The 14,340-nt window shown below is 42.1% G+C and overlaps 8 protein-coding genes across 8 annotated transcripts; all 8 read left to right on the top strand.

The window, feature by feature from the left end:
- Positions 1–205: 205 nt before the first annotated feature.
- On the top strand, positions 206–757 carry LSM04_002776 (AP complex; the record flags this gene model as incomplete). Its single annotated transcript, XM_067336573.1, has 1 exon — positions 206–757. The coding sequence occupies one exon, from the start codon at positions 206–208 to the stop codon at positions 755–757; it is 552 nt and encodes a 183-aa protein (XP_067190973.1).
- Positions 758–986: 229 nt separating this feature from the next.
- LSM04_001074 (Cytochrome b-c1 complex subunit 7) lies at positions 987–1,595 on the top strand (the record flags this gene model as incomplete). Its single annotated transcript, XM_067336572.1, has 1 exon — positions 987–1,595. One exon carries the CDS (start codon positions 987–989, stop codon positions 1,593–1,595), a length of 609 nt encoding a protein of 202 aa, XP_067190947.1.
- A 403-nt stretch (positions 1,596–1,998) lies between these two features.
- On the top strand, positions 1,999–2,709 carry LSM04_002270 (uncharacterized protein; the record flags this gene model as incomplete). The annotated part of the gene is made up of 1 exon (XM_067336571.1): positions 1,999–2,709. One exon carries the CDS (start codon positions 1,999–2,001, stop codon positions 2,707–2,709), a length of 711 nt encoding a protein of 236 aa, XP_067190964.1.
- A 298-nt stretch (positions 2,710–3,007) lies between these two features.
- LSM04_007616 (Cation transporter) lies at positions 3,008–5,005 on the top strand (the record flags this gene model as incomplete). Its single annotated transcript, XM_067336570.1, has 1 exon — positions 3,008–5,005. The coding sequence occupies one exon, from the start codon at positions 3,008–3,010 to the stop codon at positions 5,003–5,005; it is 1,998 nt and encodes a 665-aa protein (XP_067191043.1).
- A 318-nt stretch (positions 5,006–5,323) lies between these two features.
- On the top strand, positions 5,324–6,220 carry LSM04_005624 (Band 7 domain; the record flags this gene model as incomplete). Its single annotated transcript, XM_067336569.1, has 1 exon — positions 5,324–6,220. The coding sequence occupies one exon, from the start codon at positions 5,324–5,326 to the stop codon at positions 6,218–6,220; it is 897 nt and encodes a 298-aa protein (XP_067191016.1).
- Positions 6,221–6,492: 272 nt separating this feature from the next.
- On the top strand, positions 6,493–8,478 carry LSM04_003875 (uncharacterized protein; the record flags this gene model as incomplete). The annotated part of the gene is made up of 1 exon (XM_067336567.1): positions 6,493–8,478. The coding sequence occupies one exon, from the start codon at positions 6,493–6,495 to the stop codon at positions 8,476–8,478; it is 1,986 nt and encodes a 661-aa protein (XP_067190985.1).
- Positions 8,479–8,926: 448 nt separating this feature from the next.
- On the top strand, positions 8,927–9,895 carry LSM04_004137 (uncharacterized protein; the record flags this gene model as incomplete). The annotated part of the gene is made up of 1 exon (XM_067336566.1): positions 8,927–9,895. The coding sequence occupies one exon, from the start codon at positions 8,927–8,929 to the stop codon at positions 9,893–9,895; it is 969 nt and encodes a 322-aa protein (XP_067190990.1).
- A 196-nt stretch (positions 9,896–10,091) lies between these two features.
- LSM04_001650 (Transketolase-like) lies at positions 10,092–11,198 on the top strand (the record flags this gene model as incomplete). The annotated part of the gene is made up of 1 exon (XM_067336565.1): positions 10,092–11,198. One exon carries the CDS (start codon positions 10,092–10,094, stop codon positions 11,196–11,198), a length of 1,107 nt encoding a protein of 368 aa, XP_067190954.1.
- Between the last annotated feature and the right edge of the window lie 3,142 nt (positions 11,199–14,340).

Raw genomic sequence — 14,340 nt, 5'->3', positions numbered from 1 at the left:
AAACAGACGAAAAGAAAAATAAAGAAAAAGTAAACAGGGATTGGAAAAAAGAAGAAAATATTGGATATATCTCCGCCAGTGGATATTGTGGTTTTATTGTTTTATTGCACCTTACTTTCTTCTTTTACTTGACCCTGTAATATGCAGATAGGGTGTGCACCACATTGTGCAAGCAAAGAATAAAAAGAAAGACAAAGTGTTTATAATGGATTTTATGCACCATGTCCAAGGGGTGGTTATCCTCAATGACCTGGGTGGCCGTGTTTTCGCCAAATATTATATTACTCCTAATATGCAAGAGCATGGTGTATTAAATACCATAGATAAACAGCGAGTATTAGAAATGGGAATCCACACCGCTACTCGTGACCCTAAACGCAGTTGCAGTACGTCAATAGACGGTGATATAATGATTCATGAAGGCCACACCGTACTTTTGCAATTATCTGAAGATGTCATATTTATGGTGATTGGTGATGGCAGTGAGAACGAACTAGTGCTCCATAGTGTTCTCAGGGGTCTTGTTGATGCGTTAAGACAGGAGTTAAAGGTGCTGGATCTCAACATGAGGATCTTATTGGAAAAGTATGATGCAGTTGTACTAACAGTGGATGAACTGGTGGACGAAGGCATCATACTTGAGACAAATCCAGCGGACATATGTTATGATGTTGCACCATTCATTGCGGAATCAGGTGGTGAGACGGCACGTAAAGCGTTAAACAAGGTCAACAAGTACCTCAAGGAAAATTTGTAGGAATGGGCGTAAATACAATGAGATAGTAGTGTTACCTACAATCGTTTGTGGGCTTTTTTTCTTTCATATTGCTTGCCAATTCTGTTGTGCATTTCCAAGAAATAATTTCTGGCTGTATTTGGGTTTCTTTGTATATACGTATATGTATATATATGTTTTTTTTTTTCTTGCTTTGTGTTTCCTTTTCTCCCTTATTATAATTAGGTTGTTAGTAAAGTAAAAGGGAAGGATGATGAAGCCCACGGCGCCGTGCCACATGGCCCAGGGTATCTGGGCAGGGTTCCGTTACTATTTGGGACACTTCTTTTATCCAAACATGTACCGTGAGTTCCTTTCTGTCCAGAATGCACATAAGGTTGAACGTGCTCTACGTATCCAGAGCGCTATTAAAGCTAACAAGATTGATTACCGGGCTTTACTAGCCTTACCCGTTACGGACCACGCTCACCCCTACAAGATGGAGTACCCGTGGGAGAAGGTGATCCACACGGACCCCCGAGACCTTAGCGGATACGGGAAGTGGTACGCCAGCAAAATCATGTGTTTTTATGAAGGTCTGCAGTACCACAAGTACGGTTGCTTGCAGGATGATCTTATCAACGCCCATGGTTGGTGGAATCGTGCCGCTCGTACCCGTGCTCCTCAGGATAAGATTGTACACGGGGATCGTCGTGTTATGCGGGCTCGTGTGCTTCGTGACAAGTACATTTATGAGCCAAAGAGTCGATGGGTTCACCCCATTGACAACGTCGCTTACTTTGGGCCGTACGTTATGATGGTGTGTGATGAATGGGAGGAGAAATGGGGATTTTTTGCCGGTCAGGAAGTGGAGTATTAGTATGTAGGGATAGCAGTATTGTGGAGTTCGAGAAGGGGGAATTGTGTTGGTAGCAAGGATGTTTTTTTTTTCTTTTAGCTGTTGTAGGAACCACATCTGGGGCAGTGGGTGATGTCATGGTTGTCTGCCCTGCCAACCGTGACAGGATTTCCATGTGGCGCGAGCTCTCAAATATTGTCAGGGTAGGATAGTTTTTTTTTTTCGTTAATCTCAGAGGTTAATGTGATATTCTTGTTTTTTTTTATTCATTTCTTCCTAAAGGTAAGAAAAAAAGAAATTACTCATATTTCCTTCATATTCATATTTTTATTCTTTTCCCTCTCCTCTTTCTCTTTTTTTTTGCTTTATATTTTCATTTCCTCCCCTGCTGGTCTCCCGCAGCTGTGTACTATCAGTGGGGGTGATGTCCGCAGGGGCGCTAGAAAAGCAACAGGACGTCGAGTGGACCGCCTTTCGAGCCGCGCGTGTCCGCCGTCGGGAACAGGCGCGACTCGCCGCCGCCCTCGCGGAGCTCCGCCACCTGGAGGATCTTCACCGCAAGTACAACGAGGCGTGCAAAGCGCACAAGGAGGAGTTGGCGGCTTACACAATGCAGGTGGAGTCAGAGGTGGCGCGGCGACCCATGCCGCTCTCCACCCGACTCACAACTCTGCGTTCCACGGAGAGGCGCTTGTTGAGTGCAGGTCGCTACGAAGAGGCCGCAGAGGCCTACGCGATGTTCAATCTTCTCAAGCGAAGTGAGCGGGAAGCTACAGAAGAACGTAAACGAAAAATAGTTGAGAATAAACTGCTCGCTAAAGAGCACGAACTCAATCGAAGGGATCTCTCTTCATGCCGAAAGGTGCTCATGGCACAGCAGGTGAATAGCATGCATGCAAACGCAAAAGTACGTGCTGTGGAAGTAAATCTTCAACACAAAGCGACTGAAATGGCAATGACACACTACAATCAACGGCGAGCTTTGAATTTGCCATTGTTGGCTCCGCGTGCGTTCGACAAGACACACCAGCTCAAAGCTGCTCGCGGAACCCAACTCAAGAAGTTGGTGTATGGGGACCACTACTATGTCCCCTCACTCTGCAGCATGTATGAGGGTTTCCTTGATCAGGAGTAGTTTTTTTTTTTTTTTTTGGTGAATACGGCTAAGGATACATTTGAATTTACTACTTCACTCTGTGTAAATGAATGTATGTAGGTATGTATATTTGTGTTTTTTTGTAGTTGCTCCTTTTTTTGCTTTTCTTTTGTAATTCACATGGGTATGCGTGAAAATTATAGATGATTACACACCTTTTCCTTACGATATATCATGGGTATATATTGGAGTTCTTTTCCTCAAGGCTTTTTTCTTTCTTCTCCTGTTTTATCGCTGGTTTTCTTTTATTGTTTCTTGTTCTTCTTTTCGAAACCACATGGGACAGCACTCTTGCATGAGTAGTACGGGGAGAAGAGTTCCCTTTGCGCACCCAGATGCAAATGGAAGAGAGTTTTTGAACACTCTTTTGGGGGAAGTGGAGGAGAAAGACGAAGATGATATGTATGCAGTGCGGGAAGTCTCTTCAGAATATTCATCTCGTGTTTTGCAGGAGAATTTGGTGGAAAATAATAACTACCTAGACAAAGAAGAGTCAACCACCACTGACCGTGATGATACTGGTGGTACTCGCAGCTCACAGCTCTTCGAGTCTGTAGGTCCCATAGTACTTCCTCTCTCACCAGAACAGGATTTTCTGGCGAAGCGTCTTAACTTCCTAAAAAAATGGTACCTATTAACTCATGTAGCATATATATTATTATTAGTACTTTGTGGTTCGTTATTATTGTACTTGATGGAGAAAAAGTTAGACTACATTGACGCATTTTTTATTGCCATGTCATCTGTATGTTGTTGTGGGCTGCAGACAGTTGATGTTGCAGGTTGGAATTGGGTATCAAATTTACTGCGACATTTTCTTATGATTGGTGGAGGCATGGTCTTTACCAGTGCTTATCAACCCTTGTTGCGTATTTGGATGCTGAGTAGGATTTGGCGTGTTTTTGACAGAAACTCAAACGACTCTATTGGTCAAAGAGCACTACGGGCCTCAAAGCGGATGTACGCCGAACGACTTTGGTACACCTCCGTGATATGCGCTTTTACTCCACTCTTCTACTTTTTTCTCATGAATACTACACTGATGTTTTTTCTTGCTTTATTCAACCAATCTCATCTGAGTTCTTTAGAAGTTTTTGAGATGACAATTGCCTCCTTTCATTGTTCCATCTTTTTACCCATGGAACAATACGCTAGGGATCCTGCTGTGGTACTGGTTGTGACTCTGGGCTCTGCACTAGGATTCACTTTCTTCCCAGTGGTTTTACGCGGATTTTTTCATCTAGAATGGCTCATGTTTGACATCATGAGAAAACTATATATAAGATTTAGACGACCGCAAACACGAAATCACCAAAACTCTGTATTTCTCCTAATTGGTGAAGATTCGCCACTCCTTGCGAACGCACCGATCCACCAAATTGAAAATATCTTTCGTGATAGCGATATGAAGGGTGACGTGATTAACCTAAACGCATGGGATAGGGGTTTTAGTGATATCCTAGCAAGTAAACAACCAGTCTCCTTTCATGCGTTCCTGTTCGTACGAAGCGAAACCGTATATCTTGGTGTTGCGTGGGTTTTTATAACATTAGTACAAGCCCTTCCTTTCTGGCTACAACAGTGGAGTGGGGATGGTCTTTTGGCTTCATTTTCTACACCATACAAGATTTTTCTTTCTTTGTGTCAAGCTGCTGTTGTTCGTTTTGCTGCTGCCTCATTTGTGAAATGCTTGAAATACAGTAACGCCCATATTGCAATAACAATTCTCTGTATGTTTTTACCTGCCCTTCCTATTTCTACAGATCGCACGTACCGAAAATGGAAGCAAATGTTTCATACTTCCATGGTACGACTTCTCACTTCCAGACTTTTTTGGTTGTTCTCTGCGATGGTAAGTATTCTATTTGCAGAGGAAAATTGGCTAGTTATCGAGTTGAGGGGCACGCCTTTTGACATAATGACACGTTCATTGTTTGAGGTTATTAGCGCGTTCGCGGGTTGTGGACTTTCTCTCTCAATGTCAGGATCTCCAGTCTCTTTTGTTGGTTCTCTCAGTAGTTTTAGTAAACTGGTAGTCGCTGCTGTGATACTTGGGGGTCGCCATCGTACAGTAGACTTGGGCATTGATCTGGGATTTGCTGTCTTGCAGGGGAACGGGCAACAGCGGCTGCATGAATCCGCGGACACAAGACCTCCTTCCACCACATTTTTTACCCACACAACAGAGACGTCTAATGTTCTCAGGGTGCCGTGCAGAGACAGTGGTGAGGGCAATATTCACCATGATCAGGTTGTTTCTGTGCAATCAAGGTAACATCCCCCGCAGCAACAACAACAGTAACAATAACAAAAAAAAAAAAAACTACTTTATTTTCATGTTTTCGCATATTTAGTTATGAATCCTTTTCACTAGGGGAGACTTTTGCGTGCACATAAGAATGCACACCTTTTTTCTCTTCATCATTTCCAGTTTTACTTATTTTTACAGAAAAGGCGGATTATTAAAACTTATAACAACGTAAGAAAAAAAAAATATACATATACTACTCGTACGGAAACAAGCACAGAGAAGAATCAAAACAAAACAAAAAAACAAAGAAACGAAAAAAAAAAAAAAAATAAGCAGCGAGACATGGCAAAGGCACCACCGGGTCCTGATTTCTCCCGTGTTGCAAGGGAGGTAAGGAAACGCCTTGGAAGTTTTGGCGATGTTGCAGGACTCGCTGCTTTAGTGGGTCTTAGCGGCTTTGTTGGTGTGGGATTGTATAATTCTATCTATTTTGTTGATGGTGGTTGTCGTGCGGTGAAGTTTAATGCCATTACTGGCCTTAAGGACTCAACATATGGCGAGGGAGCTAATTTTGCCATCCCATTTCTGGAAACACCTGTTGTTTTTGACATACGTAATAAACCAACAGAAGTCATGACAGCTACTGGAAGTCGCGATTTACAGACAGTCAACTTGGCAGTACGTGTTCTCTATCAACCTAATGTAAAAAATTTGTCTCATGTCTATCGCAACCTAGGCATGGAGTATGCGGAAACAGTGCTGCCCTCACTCATCAATGAAATTATTCGCGCGGTAATAGCACAGTTTAACGCTTCTGATCTTCTTGTGAAGCGTCCTGAAGTGAGTCACCGCATCGCTCTCATGCTGAGTGAGCGTGCTAAGAGGTTTAACATTGATATTACAGATGTTTCTATTACACAAATGAGTTTTGGTAAAGAGTACACAAATGCAGTGGAGGCGAAACAGGTGGCGCAACAAATGGCGGAGCGCGCAAAGTGGCGCGTGGAACAGGCAGAACAGGAGAAGAAGGGTGCTATTCTCTTGGCTGAAGGTGAGGCACAGGCGGCTAAACTTATTGGTGATGCTGTACAAAAGAACCCTGCCTTCATTACACTGCGAAGTTTGGAGGCGTCTCGAACCATTGCCAAGATGATTAGGGAGCACGGGGCTGGTGCCTTCTATTTGGACAGCAACAACTTGTCGTTGGACACCAGCGCCACCCATACTAAGGATCTGTGAAGCAGAAAAGATTGTGAGATCTCTAGGAGTATTAGGGAAGAAGTGGGGGTGTAGCAACATTTTTTTTTCAACTAATACGCGTGTTCGATTTATTTTCTCTTTCTCTCTCCCCTTCAACCTTGCTGATGTTGGTAATTACGGGATTTTTTTTTGTTTTGCAATTCTTCCTTTTTCTTTTTTTCTTATCTCTCTCTCTTCCGCCTGTACTTCCTTTATGCTATTTTGTTTCGTAGAACTTTACAGCTCGTAATTGCATCAATTTGATAGAAATCATGAGACCGCGTGATTTATGGAAGCTTATGGTTGATATTCTTTCTCGATGTTTGCAGGAGACTGAAGTAATCCCATCGGAACAGATACTGGATGAAACTCTTGAGTGTTGTTCTGCTCTTAGCGAAGGGGAGGCCATGTTTGTGCGTGATACAGTTTCTGATACCTTGCATTTTGAGCGAATCTGCGAAGGAATGGTGAATGGGTACTGTGATTGTATGCATCGTAATAAAAATGGTAGGTTTTCTATGTATCTTGTGGCATATTTAATTGTTTTCCGCTACACACTGTTAGGTGGTCATTGCATACGAGATTTCTTGTATCGAAGCATGTCAACATCACGTCTTGTAGAATACCTTGAGTACATGATCAACTCAGAAAACCTAATGAAGTATTCTTATCCATATTGGAGCAAGTATTATGATGCAAATTTTATCATGAGCAGTATATGCCGACCCCTGTCTGAAATCGCTTCTCATGTTAAGGAAGATGTTATCCAATGGCTTTTGAGCAAAACAGCTGTTGGTGTTGTAGGCGTAGAAGACACTGAAAACTCTCAGAAACAGTCAAAAACCACAGAAGAAGTATCTCAAAGTAAAGAAGAAAAGATGCTGCAAAAAGTGGCGAATAATGTAAAGAAACGAAAGGGAAATGTTCCTCCCATAGAGGTACGTGAGATGCTCTACACGATCCCTGATAAACGACCTCCACTTATAGACTGTACAAAACCGCCAAATGAGGCACCTAAACAGCAAAAGAAAGTTACAGTACCAATTGGTTTTAGTTTCATGACACGAATACCGCGATCGGCACCCAAAGTAATAGACGAGGCTGTGGACAACACAGAGTCTTTTCGAACATCACCAGAAAGGCTACGACAGTTACTGACAAAGTCTGTACCTGTGCGTATGACTGCTGGTGCTATTCGAAGAGAAGCTCAGATGTATTTGAAGCAAATAGAGAATGAGAAACGAGCTCTAGAGAAGGTAGAGATGTCTCTTCGTGATTCACGGGAATTTGAGGAGTGGCAGAGGGAGGGGAAGACGCATGATGCACAAAAACGCGAAGCAGAGCTGTTAAACCGTAAATTTGAGGTTCAGTGCTCGGCTGAAAATGCCATTCAAAAGCGGAAAGCCCTTGAAGAGATGAAAAAAATTGTATCAACGCAGGTAAGGGCGGATATCGCATCGATGATTGAGTCTTCTGCTGCAGAGAAGGAGTCTGCCGCAGTAAGGCGGCGAAATCAGACTCATAGACTACGCCGTGAGTTAGAGGAAAATAGAAAAAAAGCTGTGAATCGATCGCTTCAAGATCGTTTCTCCACAGCAGCTGATTTGCGTAGGGAGAATGAAATTCTCAGAGGAGAGGCACTTGAAGAGGAGGACAGACTGCAAACTCAACGGCTCGTCGTAATTCAGCAGATACGGCAGTTACGGGAGAGGAACCGACAACGAAAAGTGGAATTGAAGGAAGATAATATTCGTCGACAACAGGAAGGACCAGATGATGCTACATATGGTGGAATGAGTCTTGTTATGCTTCGAGAGGAATTGCGCCGGGCTAAAGAGGAGAATGTTGCGTTGGAAAATGAGCGACGTGCACATTTTCGTGCACTACGTCAGCAGGAACATGAGAAGATTAACGCACTATCAGGTATTTGCCACGATGGGCGACGAAACGTGCAACGTGCACGGGATGAAGAGCGAAGGTGCAGACAAGTAGAAGCAGAAAAGATCGAGGCGCTGAAAAAAGATGCTGAAGAGAAACGAGCTCTACAGGTACACGGAGTATTGAAACGGAAACGGAAGGACAGACGCACTGAGCAGATTGCTTTAAAGGAAGAAGAGAGAAGAAGAAAAAACGAGCTACTGCTCTTGGCTAAGGATACATCAAACATGGAGGAGAATCACTGGATGCAACAGGAGCTCTGCGTCATTAATAGACTAACTTTGAGTCAGAATGAACATTTTCACTCGGGTTTTCGGTAACTCGTTTTCCTGCAGTAGAATGTTGAGCGCCTAACTGCACCCACATCCACACACAAGAGTAAGCACCTGCAAAAAAAAAAAAAAAATGGAAGTGTTTTTTTTCTGTTGTATATGTATAGTGTAGTTTTTGTTCTTTTTTTTTTTGCGTGGTTGTGTATTTTTCTTTCCTGTTGCGGGTTACTCTTTCTACCTTACTTCCGTTCACTATTGATAAATCTTTTTTTTTGTTCTTTCTTCCTTTTCTCGTTTCTGCAATGGTACAGTTGTATCTTTTTCACTTTTTTCGTCGGATCTTTCTGCATGCACATTTTTCTTTCTCTCTCTCTGTCTTTCTGTCCGTGGCTTTCTCTGGCTGTTTCGCCTCTTCCATTTTTGTTAAAATTGCTTGTAAATCGGTGATGAAAAAGGAAAGGGGAAATAGAAAAAAACGAGGAGAGAGATCTATGAAATGGCAACAATCAGTCGGGCTGGCGAAGCCAACCCAGAGGTGCGTGGAACACGAATAATTGGTAGCTCTTCCATATATCCATACAAAGCACAACGCTTTGTTATGACACAAAAATCAACAAAAATACCAGTAGGGAATGGCAAACGAACTATTACCACTAATAAGGTATCCAAACCACCCGTACAAAATGAGAAAAGTGAAAGGGACGAAAAATGTTTATTCCCTAGGGAAGGTATTGAAAAGACCCTCTCTTGGCTTCACAATGACACTCTTTTTTTAGAAATAGAAGCACTTGCAGAAAGAAGCTACAATATGCGTCGTCGATTAAAGTTATCCGTAGGTGCCTCAGAGGATGCTACGTCAGTTCCTCCAATAGACGTTCCATTGAAGCGGAGTAGTCTTCGGAAGCGTTCATCAGCGCCATTAGAGGGAGGTTTGCCATTTGATGAGGAGGAATATGTGCATCGAATTCTCGTCAGAACTGTCTCAAAGGACCAGACGAAGAAGGATTTAAATAAACGGTTAAGTATGACCACGTTTGATGTTGGAGACTCAGGGGAACCTCCAATAGGAGAGCATCACAAGGAAAAACCTCCATCTGCAGAACTTATCATGTCTCTGGAACAGTTGGCATTTGGGAAAGATGGTCCTGAGTACAATAGAGAAGCATCTGATTCACCAGTTATTGTTGAAATTATGGAAGGAACAGAGAAGGAACAAGTCCACAATGTGCAGTCATTATCACCATCACCATCACCATCTTCTATTGTACGACACGGTGTTTCGGCCTCTGGAGAGACAGGTGCTGAAAGTTCACTTGATGATTCTCCTGTATCGTTGAGGGATGCATCACCGCCGCAGACCAGAATGGTTGACAGTTGTCCCCTGCATATAATAGACCTGTACCATGTAGTGCAGATACCACGAGCCCATTATATATTCTCACAAGTGAATTTTGCTTCGTGGTAAGGACAATTTGATAATGTGAAAAACCACATATTTTGTGCAATATTATACGTGTATTTAAAAGTTCTCAATTGTTTTTAAAACAATCTGAATAGGCTACTCTCTTTTCTAATATTCTTCTTAACGTTTTGTCAGGTATCATTCGATTTATTTCATAAAAGGAAAAACCCGCAAAGGAAATAAAGCAAGAAAAAAAAGTATGGTCCGACGTCTGGGGGCTATGTGCGTTGCACCTCCTTTTTTCTCTCTTCGCTCTTCTATTTCGACGTCAAAAAGTTTTCATTCATCAAATCATTTTCTGACGCACGCAGAGGGAGAGGTGAAAACCCAAGATGCTGTACAGATGAATTTTTTCCAAGCGATTAATTCCGCTCTGGATCTTGCACTTTCTAAAAACGAAAAAACGGTATTGTTTGGTGAAGATGTTGCATTTGGTGGTGTTTTTAGGTGTTCTCTTGATTTGGTTAAAAAATACGGCTCGAAACGTGTGTTTGATTCACCGCTAACTGAGCAAGGGATTGTGGGATTTGCAATTGGAATGGCTGCTGTGGGATGGAAACCAATTGCTGAAGTGCAGTTTGCGGATTATATCTTTCCAGCATTTGATCAAATTGTCAATGAGGCGGCCAAGATGCGGTTTCGTTCTGGAGGCCAATTTCACTGCGGTGGTCTCGTAATTCGCTCGCCATGTTCTGCGGTAGCACACGGAGGTATGTATCATTCACAGAGTGTGGAGGGGTACTTTAATCATTGCCCTGGTATAAAAATAGTAATGCCGTCCACACCATCTGATGCAAAAGGTTTATTGTTGCAATGTATAGAGGAGGAGGACCCGTGTATATTTTTTGAACCCAAACGACTCTACCGCGCCGCGGTGGAATACGTGGATCCTACGTACTATACCATTCCTCTTGGCAAGGCTCGTATCGTGCAGGAGGGAGAGGACGTGACAGTAGTGGCATATGGCACACAGGTGGGAGTAGCAGTTAAAGCTGCTGAACGTGCACGCCAGGATGGTATCTCTGTAGCAATAATTGACCTGCGTACACTCAAGCCTTGGGATCGTGAGACAGTCATACACTCTGTTCGCAAAACGGGACGTGTCATTGTTACACATGAAGCCCCAAAGACAGGAGGATTGGGATCAGAACTAGTTTCAAGCATTACGCAAGGCTGTTTCCTTTCCTTGGAGGCACCACCTATGCGTATTTGCGGACTTGACACACCTCACCCTTTGCATGAGCAACTGTATTTACCAAACGAGTTAAAACTTTATGAAGCCATCAAACAGGTCACTGCATTTTAGTTGATATACACAAATATGCACGCAGGGATATCCTTTTTTAAAAGTTTTTCTAATATTTTCTTTGTTTTTTTCTTTTTGAGTGGGTTGCAATCAGGCTCTACAGCAACCGCTTTCGGTGTCATTGTTGGGATAACGACAAGAGCAATATCGCCATCATCAGATGCAGAAAGAAAGAAAGAAAATGTTTAGGGAGTTGGTTGTGCAAGCGGGAGTTCAGGGACTAAGGGATAGAATAAGTAACTGTTTTCGTGACTTGTGTTATTATTTGCATACCATTGTTCAGTGGGTAGAGTCATCTTTTTTTTCTTCCTCAATTCTTTTCTGAGCACTCTTTAGGTCCATAAGGAGAAGGAAAGTGAGTCTCTTTGCACATGTTAGGTTTGAGTAATTATGTAGCCCAATCCTTAGCAAAAATTTTTCTTGTTGAAGTTTTTTTGACATGTTTTCATTGATAATTGAAAACTGTATTGAACAAGAATGCAGAAAAGGTTTTCGCATTGTTTTGTCATGCGTACCTGGGACATGGTCGCAACTTGTGAATTTGCGTTTGTTATGCTGGGACTCTGTGGCTTAATCAAAAAATTATGGTGGTAGAAACATCTTTTATTTTTTATTTTTTGTTCCAAACACACTTGGAATCAGAGGCAGTATCTTTAATGACTCTATTGGTGTATATGGCATTTATATTTTTATTGGGGTTCGGGTGTATATTGGTTTACGCGTAAATTATATTTTGAATTAGGGACTGTGTTGACGTCTAGGCTTTAGGAGAAGCTCACACCGAGCATTTCCTCGGATACTGGTATTTTTTCTTTCCAGTTTTCTCCGTTTTTTAAGACGCAACTAGAACTGTTTACTTGCTGCAGCTGCCGCAGCAGCAACTGTTGTGACAGTACTGGAGAAAAGTAATGGTGGGAGATAACCTCTAAAGGAGTAAATCAAGATTTTATTACATACCACCGATAACGGGGAATTAAAAAAAAAAAAAAACACATTTGTTTTGCTATAGTTTTTGGAGTGATTAACTATCACATCATTGCATCAGGATCCAGTACTGACTCTACTGTGATAGATGTCAAGCACTTGCTACCGATCGAGGTCATTGTAAAACTTTAGTGGCCGCTTGATAATCAGACTGCAAAAGGCACAAGATAATATCGCTGGGGAGAAAGGTCACAATGTGGAAATCGTTATTTCTTATTTGCATCCTGTACACTGGCGAATACGTTACATCTACACGCAGACACACCGAACCACTTGCATACATATCTAAATCGGATTGCAGGAGATAGTTATGCAGTTTTCCTCTCCGAATGTTATGCAAAGTTACAAGTAGTAAGTCTACGGCACAATGGGTAAAAAATACAACAAGGACTACTACAGTGATATCCAGTAGGAGCAATGTGTTTTTTTTTATCCTCTTAGATCTACTCACTCATCAAGTTACTGAATGTCTACCCCAGTGTCTCTTAGGAAACATGTACTGTGATTATCTGTCCATCACCATCAAAGGTCAGCCAAGAGAAGACGCAGTCCCAATGACAAATATGGTACTCAAGGGACTGCATGAGTTTGTTTAAACCAGTAGATTTTTTTTTAAATCCTTCGCTCAAAAAAAAAAAAAAAACAAGGTGCAAACCGCATGATATTCGGGAATGCGTCATTAAATATAGGTCTTCAAAGCTTCTATTTACTGGTGACCTCATATGGTTTGTTACAAAGGATTCTTCCAAAAACACCCTTAAACGGACCTTGGCAGCCTTGGTATGGATGGTAAGCAGAAATCCAAGTACTACTGACCCATGTAAAATTCGAGATGTTTCATAATCTTCTCTCACCACTCAGGTAAGGCTCAATCCTTAGAGTTACTGAGTCCGAATCTGGTGGATTTTCTGCAGAGGACCGTGTCCAATCAAGAATTTGGTTGTGTATATTCTTCTCAGTGTCCTTTGATACCTTTAAAGAGGCGATGGGGTGATGAACTCTAGTTCTATGTTAATGTGGTCTGGTGTTATCGGTGAATTGATATGCTTGATTGACAATGTTGGTTTTAGTGAAATTATTTGTCGGGGTGGAGCTTGAGGGCATGATTGAAATGATGGCGAAAAGTACGAGGGGAAAAAGAAAAGGAAAATGAATACCCCTTTTTTGCATTGGGAAGCTGTTATTGGTTCTTTATTTCTTCTTTTGAGAGTCTTAGAGATGTGGGAGAAGGTATTGCAGTGTGTATATTCTACCAATGTTCCCGTTGCTGTACAGGGTTGGACTGCCCACTCAAAAGGGTTGTAACTTGACAGGATGGAGTCTCCTGCGAAGGGATCGTTTCAGGGGATGTGTGAGGTTAGCTCTGTGATATAAAATAAAGTTTATATTGTTTTTTTTTCACTTCATTGCAGACTGGTGGTGATGAGGAGAGGAGTACAGACCTCAACGCAGAGATGAAAGTGTGTGTTTGTTGTTTTGTCTGCTGCACCGTCGCCTCACTTGCAGTGGTTTTCTCTCTAGTGCCTGAAGGGGAAAGGAGAGAGATGGTGGACCCACTAGAGGAGACCCTTTTGTTAGTGTGAACTTTTTTTTGTGTGGGCATGATAAAAAGGAATGAAATTATTCTCTGCTTCTTCTAACAGCGAAAAAAAAGAAAGCCATGTCAAATAAAATGAAATAAACAACCAGTTACAATACTGTGGGTGAAATCAAAATAAAATAAAAAAGAATAAAACTTTGTTTGTGGGATGCATCACAGTGGTGTTGCACACAACCCAAACATCATCACGTGATGATAATCTGTGTTGTGGTGAATGAAGGAGTCTTCCCCTCTGCTGTTTGGGTGTTGATACTGGAGTGAACCACTCATCGTGTATGAGGTTACCCTCATCTTGCAGGATAACAGACTGTGGGCAGTAAATCACTGTGGAATGATACTGAATGGAAACCCATGCTGCATATTCAGGGTTAAATGCAGTGTACGTAGAAATTGCTTTTTCTTGACAACATGAGTCGTATTCTTGTTGATTGTGTGTCACTCAGTGTAAACCTTTTTCCTGTGTGGTTTTACTGATATTTCATACATGCTCTCTTTTCTTTTTCATTTTGTTGTTGCAGAACTCGGTAGTAAGAAAAAGAAGAAAATGTTGGCAAGGCA

The sequence above is a fragment of the Trypanosoma melophagium genome (assembly GCF_022059095.1).
Source record: "Trypanosoma melophagium isolate St. Kilda chromosome Unknown ctg25segment0, whole genome shotgun sequence".
NCBI lineage: Eukaryota > Euglenozoa > Kinetoplastea > Trypanosomatida > Trypanosomatidae > Trypanosoma > Trypanosoma melophagium.
Note: the sequence above shows the minus strand (reverse complement) of the source record. Positions and strands in the feature narration are given on the sequence as shown.